Source organism: Carcharodon carcharias, chromosome 3 (genome assembly GCF_017639515.1).
Source record: "Carcharodon carcharias isolate sCarCar2 chromosome 3, sCarCar2.pri, whole genome shotgun sequence".
Taxonomy (NCBI): domain Eukaryota; kingdom Metazoa; phylum Chordata; class Chondrichthyes; order Lamniformes; family Lamnidae; genus Carcharodon; species Carcharodon carcharias.
The window spans coordinates 17,384,416-17,400,357 of record NC_054469.1 but is presented as its reverse complement, the minus strand read 5'-3'; the positions used below and the strand labels follow the sequence as shown (position 1 = coordinate 17,400,357).

At 46.5% G+C, this 15,942-nt stretch overlaps 1 protein-coding gene across 1 annotated transcript in view; it reads right to left on the bottom strand.

The window, feature by feature from the left end:
* LOC121275974 (vasoactive intestinal polypeptide receptor-like) overlaps nucleotides 1-3,454 on the bottom strand; it is a 79,834-nt gene extending 76,380 nt beyond the window's left edge. The window contains exons 1-3 of the mRNA XM_041183917.1: nucleotides 3,382-3,454; nucleotides 1,509-1,654; nucleotides 1,243-1,345 (exon numbers count right to left, since the gene is read on the bottom strand). Of these exons, the coding sequence (XP_041039851.1) occupies nucleotides 1,243-1,345; nucleotides 1,509-1,654; nucleotides 3,382-3,454 (322 nt within the window). The remainder of the gene's footprint in view (nucleotides 1-1,242; nucleotides 1,346-1,508; nucleotides 1,655-3,381) is intronic.
* Between the last annotated feature and the right edge of the window lie 12,488 nt (nucleotides 3,455-15,942).

Here is a 15,942-nt window from a genome sequence, read left to right as displayed (position 1 = left end):
CGAAGAAGAGTTCTACCCTCTGTCCTGACCAACATTTATCCTTCAACCAGACATCACGAAAACAGATTGTCTAGTCATTCTCATGCTGCTGTTTGTGGGAGCTTGCTGCGCAAAAATTGGCTTTTTAAAAAATCCTTTCATGGGATGGGGGGGTGGGTGGATATCAATGGCAAGGCCAACATTTGTTGCCCATCCCTAATTGCCCTTGAAGTGAGAGGCTTGCTTGGCCATTTCACAGGGTAGTTAAGAGTCAACCACAATGCTGTGGGCCTGGAGTTACCTGTAGGCCAGCAGATTTCCTTCCCTCCCTAAAAGGACATTAAATGAACCAGGTAGGTTTTTACAAAATCTGCATTGATTTCATAGTCACCCTTACTGAGACTAGCTTTAAATTCAATTAATAAAATCTGGAATTAAAGTCCCACTAGCTGCTGAAGCGGGATTTGAACCCACATCGCCAGAGCATTACCCTGTGTTTCTGGATTACCAGTCCAAAGACTTTACAGAGTCGCAGAGTTTTAACGGCACAGGAGGCCATTCAGTCCATCGTGTCTGCACCTGCTCTCCAAAAGAGCATTATGATCTAGTGCCATTGCCCTGCCCCCCTGCACATTGTTTCTATTTAAATAATTATCTAATACCCTCTTGAATGCCTCGATTGAACCTGCCTCCAACCACACTTCCAGGCAGTGCATTCCAGACCCGAACCACTCGTTGTGTGAAAAGGTTTTTTCTCAGCTCACATTTGCTTCTTTTGCAAATCACTTTAAATCTGTCCCCTCTCGTTCTCGATCCTTTTACAAACGGGAACAGATTATCCCTGAATCCTACTGTATCCAACCCCCTCATGATATTGAACATCTCTATCAAATCCCCTCTCAGCCTTCTTCTCTCCAAGGAGAACAGTCCCACCCTCTCCAAACTATTCTCTTGGCTGATGTTTCTAACCCCTGGAACCATTCTTGTAAACCTCTTCTGCGTTCCCCCCCGACTAAGCCACCATCTCCTGCAGAAAACGGCTGCCACTTTTCCTACATTAATAACAATGACTACATTTCAAATTGGCTGTGAGCCACTTTGGGACGTCTTGAGTCATGCAATGTGCTAGATAAATGTGCGAGTTCTTAACCTCCTTTCTTTTCACTCCCTCTCGCACTGGACCCTTTCCTTGCCCGTACTGATGGGTGTGTTTTTGGGGAGTGCGCTGCAGGGCCCCAATCCCTCCCAACACAGATCGCTCACCTGCCTCCAAGCTCCGATTGTCTCTGGCGAGCTGCAGCAGACAGTTCTCGTGTAGCTGTGCAATCCTCAGCACAAAGTCACAGGCCGGGCGCGTGCAAAGGACCTGGAGACAACACAGACCCATCAGAAGCTGCATCTTTCTAAAGGCGACAGCCGCAATCAGGTGCAAAACCTTAACTTGCTCTTCCTACCTGTGTCTGCTGATTTTATTGCGCACGCGTTAACACACCCGAGTACAGATGGCGTTCACAGGAGTGCAGAGCTACCTGGGGCCTCCTTGCCCACAAGTGCTTCACTGCCCGGCACCTTTTACTCATGATCTTCATTTTAAGATAATTGCCAAAAAGGTCAATGGGGGAAGAATGAGGAGAGCTTCTTAAAATGCAGCCAGTTGCTAGAGATCTGGAAAGCCCTGCGTGAAAGGGCATACAAACGGAAGAACATACAAATTAGGAGCAGGGGTAGGAGTAGGCCTTTGGCCCCTTGAGCCTGCTCCGCCATTCAATTAGATCATGGCTGATCTGATTGTGGCCTTAACTCCACATTCAGCCTCCCCCCCGCAAATCCTTTGACTTCCTTGTTAGTCAAGAATCTATCTATCTACCCCAGCCTTAAATATATTCAATGACCCCAGCCTCCACTGATCCCTGGGGAAGGGCTCCAAAGCCTCCTACACCATATGGACTGCAGCGGTGCCAGGAGGCAGCTCACTGCCACCTTCTCAAGGGCAATTAAGGATCGGCAATAAATGCTGGTGCCAGCCAGCGATGCTCGCATCCCATGAACGAATAAATAAAAAACTCACGCCTCTCTGAGGGGACAAATTTCTCTCATCTCCGTCTTAAATAGGTGATTCCTTATTTTTAAACCGTGTCCCTTAGTTCTAGTCTCTCCCGCAAGGGGAAACATCCTCTCAGCATCCATCCTGTCAAGTCCCTTCAGAATCTTATAAGTTTCAATAAGATCAGCTGTCAATCTTCTAACCTCCAACGGGTACAGACCCAACCCGCCTGACCTCTCCCCATAAGGCCACCGCCCCCCCAACATCTCGGGTATCAGTTGAGTGAACCAGCAGACTTAATAACTTTCAAAGGGGAATTTGGATATAGACTTGAAGAGGAAACAATTGCAGGACGATAGGGTAAGAGAGGGGAGTGGGATTAATTGAACAGCTCCTTCAAAGAGACAGCACAGGCTTGATGGGCTGAATGGCCTCTCTCTGTGTTGAGGGATTCTTCACGAGCTTTAACAATCTCCATCTTCACCTCCCACCACTGTGAAAAATTCACTATTTAAGCAATGTACCTTTCTTAGCTTACCCCTTAAAAAGGGCCAGTTTCAAACCTACTAGCATTGCTAAAAAGAGGTGTTAGTCTCAAATATGTTTTTTGAACGCAATACTGAGGTCAAATGCTTTTCAGAAAAATGTGCTTTGGCAGCAATAAAGTTTAATCTTCATCCTTTATTTGTGATTTTCTCCCCATCTTTCTTCAAGGTGCTGACCAGTTACCCAGGTAGTGTTTTTAAATTTACTCATTCACGGGATGTGGGCTTCACTGGCTAGACCAGCATTTATTTCTCATCCCTAATTATCCTTTAGAAGGGCAACTGGCAAATTGGAACGCCCACATAGCTATCCCAAGTGTCATTCTTCATAGTAAGTTATTCGACTGTGGGGGGCCTCACTCCCTCTTTCCTACAGCCTCCTGCAAAGGGGTTTGGGGCAGTGGGGGACTTTGGATGGGAATCAGAAGTGGGGAAACTTGTCGCCTTCCGATCACCCACTCCCTATCTCTGTAATGAAAGCAAAATACAGCAGATGCTGGAAATCTGAAATTAAAATCAGAAAATGCTAGGAAAAAACTCAACAGGTCTTGCAGCGTCGGTGGAGGGATAAACAGAGTTATCATTTGGTTAGCTTTTTCCAGCATTTTCTGTTTTTATTCCCAATCTCCTCCAGCTTCGCGAGTCTCCAAGATCTCTGCGCTCTTAATTCTGGCCTCTTGTGCATTCCCGGTTTTAAAATCACTGCACCATTGGTGGCTGTGGCTTCAGCTGCCAAGGGCCTAAGCTCTGGAATCCCCTCCCTAAACCTCTCTGCCTAACTTCCCTGCTTTAAGACAACTCCTTGGAACCTACCTCTTTCGTCCACAATTTTGGTCCTCGGACCTAATATCTCCTTAGGTGGCTTGCAGGGGTGGGGCAAGGTCATACTTTTGATTTTTAATGTTCCTGTGAAGCACTTGGGATGGTTTGTTACCTTAAAAAGGTGCTACATAAATGCAAGCTGTTGCTGTCTATTGTTGTTCATCTTATCCCCTGGCTCTCTGTGTCGTTTAAACCAATTGCACCCACCCAGAATTCGAACATCCCAATTGGGAAAGGATACATTCTGGATTTGAACACCTCACAGGCGCCCATGATCACACCCTTTAATGGTCATACTGCTTTTATAGTGGGGCCCACCGACTCTCAGAAAAATAAAAATTTATGAACAGCGAAACAATTTTTTTTAAAAAAATGACGAGCATTAACTTCAGTCGCTATATAAATCTCCTGCATAATAATGCGTTAAGAATGCTTTAAAATGATGACTAATAAAACGGTACACATAAACTACTATGCCTGCTACAATCTGATATTAATCAAGTTTCAAGCTACGCCTGCTATAAGCAGCCGGGGTGCCACTCGCTTTTGTTATGAGTATCCAAAATAAAAACAGCAGAATAAACAAGGCTGACTTTAATCCACTGGTGTTGGTAGCCAGTGAATTGAATGATTTACCCGGGGAATCCCGTATTGGATCAGGAGAGCTGTGACCTGGATAGAAACCCGACCCAGCTTCATTGCGCCCCTGTTGCGCCGCTCGCTCCGAGTTTCGCTGCCGCTTCAGCGGGATCGGGAGTAACTCTCCAGCACTCCCGCTTTACAATCATCCTTCATTTGCAAAGGTGCTGCTTCAGTTGACAAATGAAGAGAGAGAGAGAGAGAAAAAAATCTTCTTTCACAAATCTTTAACATTAACTTTGCAACACACAAGAAGCTACAACCCGAGAATCTGGCTTTCGAACAGTACAAGTTTCTGAAGCTTCTTTTCACTTTCTCCCACCAACCGCCCCCCCCACCAACTCTCTGTGATCTGAACCTAGGTTAGAGTCTGTTCACTCTTGTATAGTCCCTTCTCCCGATGGACAAGGGCATTGACCAACCAGGAACCAAACTTGCCTTGCCTTTCACCAATGACAGCGAAAGGGGGCGGGACTACCAGGTACCTGATACAATCTTCGTGATGTGTTTTAGATTTTTAGATGGATCATTGCTAATGCTGTTGGGGCGGATTTAAACTAAACGGACAGGGGGTGGGGAGGCTGAAAAGTACTTCAGGGGGGAGAGAAGCTGAGATGGAATTAGAAGTTAAAACTCACAGTAAGTGAGTCTGGAAGGCAGAGGAAACATAGGCTCGATAAGAAAGAAGTGAGTTTAGCAAGGCTAAATGGAATGTATTTTGATGCAAGCAGCCTGAGGAACAAGACAGATGGGTTGAGGGTACAGGTAGGCAGGTAGGAGTTTGATATCATAGCTACGACCGAGAATTGGATAAAAGAAGGGCAGGATTGGCAGCTCAACATTCCTGGTTATAGGGTATTCAGACGAGATAGAGAGGGGGATAGAAGAGGAGGGGGTGATGCAATATTGATCAAGGAATCAATTATAGCAGTGAGGAGGGATGGTATCTTGGAAGGATTATCAAATGAAGCCATATGGGTAGAAGTAAAAAACACAAAAGGGGCAAACATGCTGTTGGGTGTGTACTATAGGGCCCTAAACAATCAGGGAGAGATCGAGGATCAAATATGTAATCAAATTTCAGAGAAGTGTAAGAATAATAAAGCAGAAATAGTAGGGGATTTTAACTACCCAAGTATTAACTGGGATAGTTTTAGTGTGCAAGATAGGAAGGGAGCAAAATTCTTAAGTTGCATCCAGGAGAATTTTTTTAGCCAGTACGTAGAAAGCCCAACAAGGGAGGGGACAGTTCTGGACCTAATATTCTGAAATGAGCCTGGGCAGGTGGAAGGTGTATCAGTAGGGGAGCATTTTGGGGATAGTGACCATAACTCAGTTAGATTTAGGATATTTATGGAAAAGGATAAGGTTGGGCTGGGAATAAAAGTTCTAAACTGGGGAAAGGCTAATTTTACTAAGTTGAGATACGATTTGGCCCAAGTGGACTGGGAGCAGCTACTTGCAGATAAAACTGTGTCAGAGCAGTGGGAAGCATTCAGGGAAGAAATAGGGAGAGTACAGGGCAAATAAGTTCCTCGTAAAGAAAAGTGGGGGGGGGGGGGAACCAAGTCCGTAGAACCCTGGATGTCAAGGCATATAAAGGTTAGGATTAAGAAAAAAAGAGAAGCTTATGGCAGATACTGAGGGCTCAATATGCAGAGTCCCTAGAGGAGTATAAAAAGTGAAATTAGGAAAGCTAAGAGAGTGCATGAGAAAGCATTAGTGGGTGGAATAAAGAAAAACACAAAGGGGTTTTTTTAAATATATAAAGAGCAAGAGAATAACTAGGGAAAGAGTAGGGCCAATTAGGGACCATAGAGGTAATCTGTGTGTGGAGCCGGAAGAGGTGGGTGTAGTCCTCAATGAATACTTTACTTGGTCTTCACAATGGAAAAGGATGATGCAGATATAGACATCGGGATGGAGGATTGTGAAATATTAGAGGAAATTAACATGGAGAGAGTGGAGGTACTAACGGGTTTAGCGGCCTTAAAAGTGGATAAATCTACAGGCCTGGATGAGATGTATCCCAGGCTGTTGAGGGAGGCAAGGGAAGAGATATCAGGGACCCTGGCAGTAATTTTCAAATCCTCTCTGGCCACAGGTAAGGTGCCAGAGGACTGGAGGACTGCTAACATTGTCCCATTATTAAAAAGGGAGGAAGGGATAGGCCAGGAAATTACAGGCCAGTCAGTCTAACCTCGGTAGTGAGCAAGTTACTAGAAAGAATTCTGAGGGACAGAATATATCTGCACTTGGAGAGACACAGATTAATCAGGGATTAATCAGCATGGATTTGTAAAGGGAAGGCTGTGTTTGACAAATTTGATTGAATATTTTGAGGAGGTAACCAGGAGTGTTGATGAGGGTAATGCATTTGATGTGGCCTACATGGACTTTAGCAAGGCTTTTGTTAAGGTCCCTCATGTCAGATTGGTCAAGAAAGTAAGAGCCCATGGGATCCAAGGCAAAGTGGCACGTTGGGTCCAAAATTGTCTGAGAGGCAGGAAGCAGAGGGCGAAGATAGAGGGATGTTTTTGTGATTGGAAACCTGTTTCCAGTGGGGTTCCACAGGGCTCGGTGCTGGGGCCCTTGCTGTTTGTGGTGTACATAAATGAATTGAGTATAATCAAGAAGTTTGCGGATGACACAAAAATTGGTAGAGTGCTACATAGTGAGGAGGATAGCTGTAAACTGCAGGAGGATATCAATGGACTGGTCAGGTGGGCAGAGCAGTGGAAAATGGAATTCAACCCAGAAAAGTGTGAGTTAGCACTTGGGAAGGGCTAACAAGGCAAAGGATTACACTATGAATGGTAGGACCCTGGAAAGTACTAAAGATCAGAAGGACCTTGGTGTGCATATCCACAGATCCCTGAAGGTAGCAGGGCAGGTTGATAAGGTGGTTAAGAAGGCATATGGGATATTTGCCTTTATTAGTCGCGGGACAGAATATAAGAACAGGGAGGATATGCTGGAACTGTATAAAATGCTGGTTAGGCCACAAGTAGAGTACTGCGTGCAGTTCTGGTCATCACATTATAGGAAGGATGTGATTGCATTGGGGAGGGTGCAGAGCAGATTTAGCAGGATGCTGCCTGGGCTGGAGGGTCTGAGCTATGAGGAAAGATTGGATAGGCTGGGGTTGTTTTCCTTGGAGCAGCGAAGGTTGAGAGCGGACCTGATAGAGGTGTATAAGATTATGAGGGGCATAGATAGGGTGGAAAAGAAGGCACTTTTTCCATTAGTAGAGGGGTCATAGATTTAAGGTAAGAGGGGAGTTGAGAAATTTTTTCACCCAGAGGGTGGTGGGAGTCTGGAACTCACTGCCTGAAAGGCTGGTTGAGTTAGAAACTCATAACATTTATCCTTAGTGTAAAAGGACACTTTTCTTGCTCTCTATCCTCTGCACTTTTGGAATTGCCCCTTTTCGGATGAGCTGTTAAACTGAGAGACCCGCCCCGACCTCTGTCTGCCCTCTGAGGGGCAAGTAAAATGTCGCACTGCAATATTTCGAAGAAGTGGTTTCCCTCCCCAACAGTGACCCAGGCAGAATTTATCATCACTAAAAGCAGATTATCCGGCAATTTATCTCATTGCTGTTTGTGGGAGCTTGCTGTGCACAAATCGATTGTCGTGTTTTCCTATGTTACAATAACGACATTTCAAACAGTACTTACCGATTCCCTCTCTCTGGCAACTGTCTGAGACTGAAGCAGACTTTCCACATCCCTTGTTGTTATACTTGACCCTGAGATGAGCTTCCGACTAGAATATTGGCACCATCACTACCACTACTGATTTCTACCTCACTGTAACATCTCCAGAATTCACTCGTCTGAGCTCATCTGCTGATGAAACCCTCATTCCGGCCTTTGCTACCTCTCCATTCGATAATTCCAACACACTCTTGGCTGGTCTCCCACATTCTACCCTCAATAAACTTGAAGTCATCCAAAACTCTGTCTTCCTTGTCCTCACTTGCACCAAGAGCCATTCACCTATCACCTCTGTGCTCACTGAACTCACTGAACTATATTGGCTCCTTGGTCAAGCCAAATCTTTTAAAATTCTCGTCCTTGTTTTCAAATCCCTCAATGACCTTGCCCCTCCCTATCTCTGCAATTTTCTCAAGACCCACAATCCTCCAAGATATCTGAACTCCTCCAAATCTGGTCTCCTGGGAATCCCTGATTTTAATCGCTCCACCATTGGTGTCTTAGGCTCTAATCTCACGTATACCCTCCCTTTTGGGGGCAGTGGGTGAGTGGTAGAGAAGGTAGTGTAGTGGTAATTTCACTGGACTAGTAATCCAGAGGCCAGGCTAATGCTCTGGGGACATGGGTTCAAATCCCACCATGGCAGCTGGTGGAATTTAAACTCAATTAATAACCTCAGTAATGGTGACCATGATACTATCATCAATTGTCATTAAAACCCATCTGGTTCACTAATGTCCTTTATGAAAGGAAATCTGCTGTCCTTACCTGGTCTGGCCTACATGTGACTCCAGACCCACAGCAATGTGGTTGGCCATGAAATGGCCCTAGCAAACCACCCAGTTCAAGGGCACTTAGGGATGGGCAACAAATGCTGGCCTTGCCAGTGATGCTCACATCCCACAAAAGAATAAATGAAAGAAAACTAAACCTTCTCACCTTGAAGACACTCCTTAAAACTTAGCTTTTGGCTGCTTATTGTAATAATCTTTCTTTCACATTTCCCGGCCCCTCATAGGGTTAAAGCCTTGCAGCTGGGCACTCAGAATACTCACCTCCACAAACAGTGACGTGGGTGCTGATTCCCGGCTTCCTGATTGTGCTTCTAGCTCACTTCACTCAGTATTAGATTAGTTATACAACCTGAAAGTTTCTCTGGTCTGGGTGACTCTCTGAATAAACACAGCAAGCCATTAGAGGAGCTACCTGCCCAAGCTTCACTTAGTGGCTGCATCAGTCTGCCTCGCCACTATCCCAGTCAGTCCTCAGTCCGCAGGTGTGTGTGGGAGCCAATTCGAGAGACCCGGGGTAAAATGGAAGAGGTTTGCAGGAATAAAATAGTGGAAAGAAATAATAAGCTTGTCAGAAAATACTGTATAAATTAAAGGAAAGAGCTAGCTGAACTGGTACAGCCCGCTTCACAGTCTCAGGGTGGGCCAAGAAAGCGCTTGCTTTGAACCGTAATGTAGGAAACACTGCAGCCAATTTGTGCACAGCAAGATCCCACACTTTGCAATACCCCGATAACCTGTCAGCATGGCGGTGGCTGAGGGATAAACCAGAATCACAGGACTGTTACGGGGTAGAAGGAGGCCATTCAGCCCATCGCGTCTGCACCAGCTCTCTGAGCATGTTAGCTTAGTGCCAATCGCCTACCTTTTCCCTGTAACCCTGCACGTTGTTCCTATTCAAATAATCATCCAATGCCCTCTTGAACGCCTCAGTTGAACCTGCCTCCTCCCAGGCAGTGCATTCCAAATCTTAACGACTCGCTGTGTGGAAAATATTTTTCTCGCCACGCATTTCTCAGACGCCAAGGAGAACTCAACTTCCAAATAGTACCGCAGGATCTTTCACATTCACATGAAAGAGCAAACTGGATCTCATTTTAATGCAGCACCCAAAAGTCAGCCACTGCAACAGTGCAGCACTCCCTCACTGCTGTCCTAGGGTGCTCAAGTCAAGAAGCAGTATTTGAACCTGCAGCCTTCTGATTCATATCTATCTCATGTATCCTGTCTTTGTATGATGGTGTAAATGGGTGAGGGTGAATCAATAGTCTTTTTGACATGTCTCCTGCTCTTTTTATTTCCATTGAAGTCAATGGAGAGATGTACAACAGTCTGTCTCTTGCAATAGGCCAGCTTACATTACCGAACAAGGTCATAATCTACCCCAATGTGTATTGCCACAATGTAGTCCTTTCAATTGCTCAACTCTGCTGTTTCTTTTATCCCTTCTCTTACTGGGGTGGGTTACAGCTTGAGAGGAATGACTTGCACTTATATAGCGCCTTTCACAGTGTCCCAAAATGTTTTCTAGTCATTGAAGTGTATTTGAACTGTAGTCAATGTTGTAGAAAACACAGCAGCCAATCTGTGCACAATAAGCTCCCACAAACAGCCATATAAACAGTTCTGGTCTCCACACCATAAAAAGGATATAGGAGGCACTAGAGGAAACTGCAAAAAAAAAGATTCACTAGAATAATTCCAGAACTGTTAGGCTATACCAATCACGAAGGCTGGGGACCTTTTCTCCAGAAAAGAGAAGACTGAGGGGTTGGTAAAGATCTATATGATTATCAAAGGGATTGATCGGGTAGATATAGCAAAGATATTTCCACTTGCAGGCAAGACTAGAACGAGAGGCCATAAATGTAAGATAGCCACTTAATAAGTCTGACTGGGAATTCAGGAGGAACTTCTTTACCCAGAGAATGGGGAGAATGTGGAACAAATTGCCACATGGTGTAGTTGCGATGAATAGCACAGGTGCATTTAAAGGAAGCTAGATAAACACATAAGGGGGAGAGGATAGGAAGTTGTGTTGATGGGGTGAGATAAAAAGGGGTGGGGATGAGGCCCAAGTGGAACATAAATACTAGCACAGTATTATTGGACTGAATGAGCTTTTCTGCGCCGTAAATGCTCTGAACGAACAGACGATCTGTTATTTTAGTAGCAATATTGACCAGGCCTCAGTTTAACATCTCACCTGAATGTAGCACTCCCTCAGTGCTTCAACCCACAATCTTCTGGCTCAGAGGCGAGCCTGTTACCAACTGAGCTCCAACTGATGCTATATTGAATACTTATGCTCCATAAGTCACATGGTATATCTTTAGGAACATAGGAGCCATTCAGCCCCTCAAAGCTGCTTCACCATTCAAATAGATCATGGCTGATCATTTATGTCAATGCCATTTTCCCACACTGTCCCCATACCTCTCGATGTCATTAGTATCTAGAAATCTATTGATCTCTGTCTTGAACATACTCAATAACTGAGCTTTGATTCTTTAGCCCTCATATAGGACAAAGGAGCTGGCTTGATTGGCACTTCATTCACCACCTCCACCATCGATGCACAGTAGCAGCAGTGTGTATCATCTACAAGCTGCACTGCAGGAACCCACCAAGGCTCCTTTGACAGCCCCTTCCAAACCCACGACCACTACCATCTAGAAGGACAAGGGCAGCAGATAGCTGGGAACATCACTACCTGGAAGTTCCCCTCCGAGTCACTGACCATCCTGACTTGGAAATATATCACCGTTCCTTCACTGTCGCTGGGTCAAAATCCTGGAACTCCCTAACAGCACTGTGGGTGTACCTACACCACATAGACTGCAGCGGTTCAAGAAGGCAGCTCACCACCACCTTCTCAAGGGAAACTAGGGATGGGCAATAAATGCTGGCTCAGCCAGCGAAGCCCACATCCCGTGAATGAATAAAACAAAACAGCTCTTTTAAGCTGCACCAGCTCATATCCAAGTTTGAAAGTGCCTCCAGCACAATTAGATAGTTGTTATGCAGCTACTGTTACTCTTGTATTTATTTTTTATCAATAGAATTTCACACAAAAAGCACAGGTGGTTGTTCAATAAATAAAACTTTAATCTTTTTTTAAAAAATCGGTCACATAATAAATAATAGATGATTTCGAAATCTAAGGTAATAGGTACCTGGAACAAATCTTCCTATTTTAAAGGGCTGCAATAAACTCAGTGGATCAGCGGAAAGAATTGAATTAACAGAACCAATTTACTTAAGTTTCCATTTGAAAAATAAAGCACAATAATATTGGAAATGTTGGGGAGGTATAACACTCAGTTTGGTGCAGATGATTAAATTTTTGCCCAAAATCCCGACTGTTGTTTTCAAGAGGCCTCAGCTCTTCCCATCTCTGTAATCTCCTGCAGCTCCACAACCCTCCGAGATATCTCCTCTAATTCTGGCCTCTTGACCATCGCTGAGTTTTATTGCTTTACCATAGGTGGCTATGCCTAGTTGCTAGGCCCGAAGATCTGGGTTTCCCTCCCTAAACCTCTCCACATCTCTACCTTGCTTTCCTCCTTTAAGACATTCCTTAAGACCTACCTCCTTGACCAAGCTTTTGAACACGTGTCCTAATATCTCTCTACATGCCTCAGTGCCACACTTTGTCTGAAAACACTCACGTGATGTTCCTTGGGCCCAGGGTTTGCTGCATTAAAGGTTCTATATGAATGCACGTTGTTGAGGTCCATGGCTGGGCTTAGACAGTGAGAGCTAATTTGAGGTGTAAGCGAGCAAACAATGGGGCGGTCGTTGAATGGGAGCTGGTGCGAATTGGGACATGGGCAGCAAAATTCTGGTTGGAGAATGGAGGGGGGGGGGGTGTTGTGGGGAGGGGGGCAGGGGGTGGGGGGTGGGGGGTGGGGGTTGCAGTGGAACCTCTGTGGTGAAAGTCATCACCCACAGCAGAGCAGGGTGATGGAAACTGAGAAAACATATTTTTATTCCTTTGTTTTGACATTGTGCAGGTGCTATTAAGCAAACTGTGAGTGATGGTGGTTGCTTTGACATTATACAGTGAACTTTGCCTTGCTCTCCAGCCCCTTCACAGGAAATGGTTATTGATGCTTCTTATTTACACCTGATTCAGATAACCTCAGGGTCTTCCTTTTCTCGTCACTAGATCGGGTTCAGGACTTCTGCATGGCTAAAAGGCAGCTTCTCTTCAGCTGGGACATTAAAAAAAAAATCATCATTTTCCCAGCAGTGGTTTTTTGTGAGACAAGCCAGGCAAATTATCTTTCCAGTGCACCTGCTTCTCCGACAAGGTGAGGAAGATTAAACTCGGTCTACTCCATTTGTCAGGTTGAACTGAAGTTCCATCGACATTCAATGATTCCCAGGGCAAAGCAGCCCGTTCGATCGGCACCCCATTCACCACCTTCAACATCCACTCCTAACATCACTGATGCACAGGGTGTACCATCTACAAGATACACTGGGGCAAATCACCATGGCTCCTTCGAAAGCACCTTCCAAATCCATGACCTCCACCACCGAGAAGAACAAGGGCAGCCTTGTCGGGAACACCACCACCGACACCATTGACAGGATAAAAGAGCGTGAGGAGAGCGGCGGAGACACAGGATAAAAGAGCGTGAGGAGAGCGGAGACACAGGATAAAAGAGCGCGAGGAGAGTGGCGGGGACACAGGATAAAAGAGTGTGAGGAGAGCGGAGACACAGGATAAAAGAGCGCGAGGAGAGCGGAGACACAGGATAAAAGAGCACGAGGAGAGCAGCGGAGGCACAGGACAAAAGAGCACAAGGAGAGTGGAGACACAGGATAAAAGAGCACAAGGAGAGCGGAGACACAGGATAAAAGAGCGCGAGAAGAGTGGTGGAGATATAGGATAAAAGAGCGCGAGGAGAGCGGAGACACAGGATAAAAGAATGCGAGGAGAGCGGCGGAGGCACGGGATAAAAGAGCGTCAGGAGAGTGGAGACATAGGATAAAAGAACGCGAGGAGAGTGGGGGAGAAACAGGATAAAAGAGCGCGAGGAGAGCGGAGACACAGGATAAAAGTGTGCGAGGAGAGCGGAGGAGACACAGTATAAAAGAGCGCGAGGAGAGCGGCGGAGACACAGGATAAAAGTGCGCGAGGAGAGTGGAGACACAGGGTAAAAGAGCGCGAGGAGAGTGGGGGAGACACAGGCTAAAAGAGTGCGAGGAGAGTGGAGACACAGGATAAAAGAGCGTCAGGAGAGTGGAGACATAGGATAAAAGAACGTGAGGAGAGTGGGGGAGAAACAGGATAAAAGAGCCCGAGGAGAGCGGAGGAGACACAGGATAAAAGTGTGCGAGGAGAGCGGAGGAGACACAAGATAAAAGAGCGCGAGGAGAGCGGCGGAGACACAGGATAAAAGTGCACGAGGAGAGTGGAGACACAGGGTAAAAGAGCGCGAGGAGAGTGGAGGAGACACAGGATAAAAGAGCGTGAGGAGAGCGGAGACACAGGATAAAAGAGCGTGAGGAGAGCAGAGACACAGGATAAAAGAGCGCGAGGAGAGTGGAGGAGACACAGGATAAAAGAGCGCGAGGAGAGCGGTGGAGACACAGGATAAAAGCGCGAGGAGAGCGGAGGAGACACAGGATAAAAGAGCGCGAGGAGAGCGGAGGAGACACAGGATAAAAGAGTGCGAGGAGAGTGGAGACACAGGATAAAAGAGCGCGAGGAGAGCAGCGGAGACACAGGATAAAAGAGTGCGAGGAGAGTGGGGGAGACACAGGCTAAAAGAGTGCGAGGAGAGCGGCGGAGACACAGGATAAAAGAGCGCGAGGAGACCGGAAGAGGCACAGGATAAAAGAGTGCAAGGAGAGTGGAGACACAGGATAAAAGAGCGCGAGGAGAGCGGCGGAGACCCAGGATAAAAGTGCGCGAGGAGAGCGGAGGAGACACAGGATAAAAGAGCGCGAGGAGAGTGGGGGAGACACAGGCTAAAAGAGTGCGAGGAGAGCGGCGGAGACACAGGATAAAAGAGCGTCAGGAGAGTGGAGACACAGGATAAAAGAGCGCGAGGAGAGCGGCGGAGACACAGGATAAAAGTGCACGAGGAGAGTGGAGACACAGGGTAAAAGAGCGCGAGGAGAGTGGAGGAAACACAGGATAAAAGAGCGTGAGGAGAGTGGAGGAGACACAGGATAAAAGAGCGTGAGGAGAGCGGAGACACAAGATAAAAGAGCGCGAGGAGAGTGGAGGAGACACAGGATAAAAGAGCGCGAGGAGAGCGGTGGAGACACAGGATAAAAGAGCGCGAGGAGAGCGGAGGAGACACAGGATAAAAGAGCGCGAGGAGAGCGGTGGAGACACAGGATAAAAGAGCGCGAGGAGAGCGGCGGAGACACAGGATAAAAGTGCGCGAGGAGAGTGGAGACACAGGGTAAAAGAGCGCGAGGAGAGTGGAGGAGACACAGGATAAAAGAGCGCGAGGAGAGTGGAGGAGACACAGGATAAAAGAGCGCGAGGAAAGTGGGGGAGGCACAGGATAAAAGAGCGCGAAGAGAGCGGAGACACAGGATAAAAGAGCGCGAGGAGAGCGGAGACACAGGATAAAAGAGCGCGAGGAGAGTGGAGGAGACACAGGATAAAAGAGCGCGAGGAGAGCGGTGGAGACACAGGATAAAAGAGCGCGAGGAGAGCGGAGGAGACACAGGATAAAAGAGCGTAAGGAGAGCGGAGACGCAGGATAAAAGCGCGAGGAGAGCGGAGACACAGGATAAAAGAGCGCGAGGAGAGCGGAGAAACAGGATAAAAGAGCGCGAGGAGAGCGGCGGAGACACAGGATAAAAGAGCGTAAGGAGAGCGGAGACGCAGGATAAAAGAGTGCGAGGAGAGCGGAGACACAGGATAAAAGAGCGTGAGGAGAGCGGAGACACAGGATAAAAGAGCGCGAGGAGAGTGGCGGAGACACAGGATAAAAGAGCGCGAGGAGAGTTCCAGGGAGCAGAGTCGGAGGGCGGAGTTCCAGTGAGGTGAGTATAAAAACCTGACCTCGGGGATTTGTAAACCTCGGGTCTTAAAAAAAAATTAAAAGTGGCGCCACGGTAAATCTGTGACCTGATTGGCTGGTAGGGAATCTACACTGAATTTGAAACTACAACATTGTTAAACTAATTAAACCAAACAAATTAATCACTTAATAAGTAGAGGGTATCTAGACCAGAAGCAGGGGATTACTGTTCTTAGAATTTAGCAGTTATAGTAGAAATCTAGCCCTAGGGAACATATAGTTAATAAGGAGTCAATAAGCAGTAATTAGATTTAAATTAATTTATTAAATAGTTCTAGAAATGGCAGTTGCTGGGGTGAAGTGCTTCACCTGTGGGATGTGGGAAATCTGTGACGCTTCAAGTGT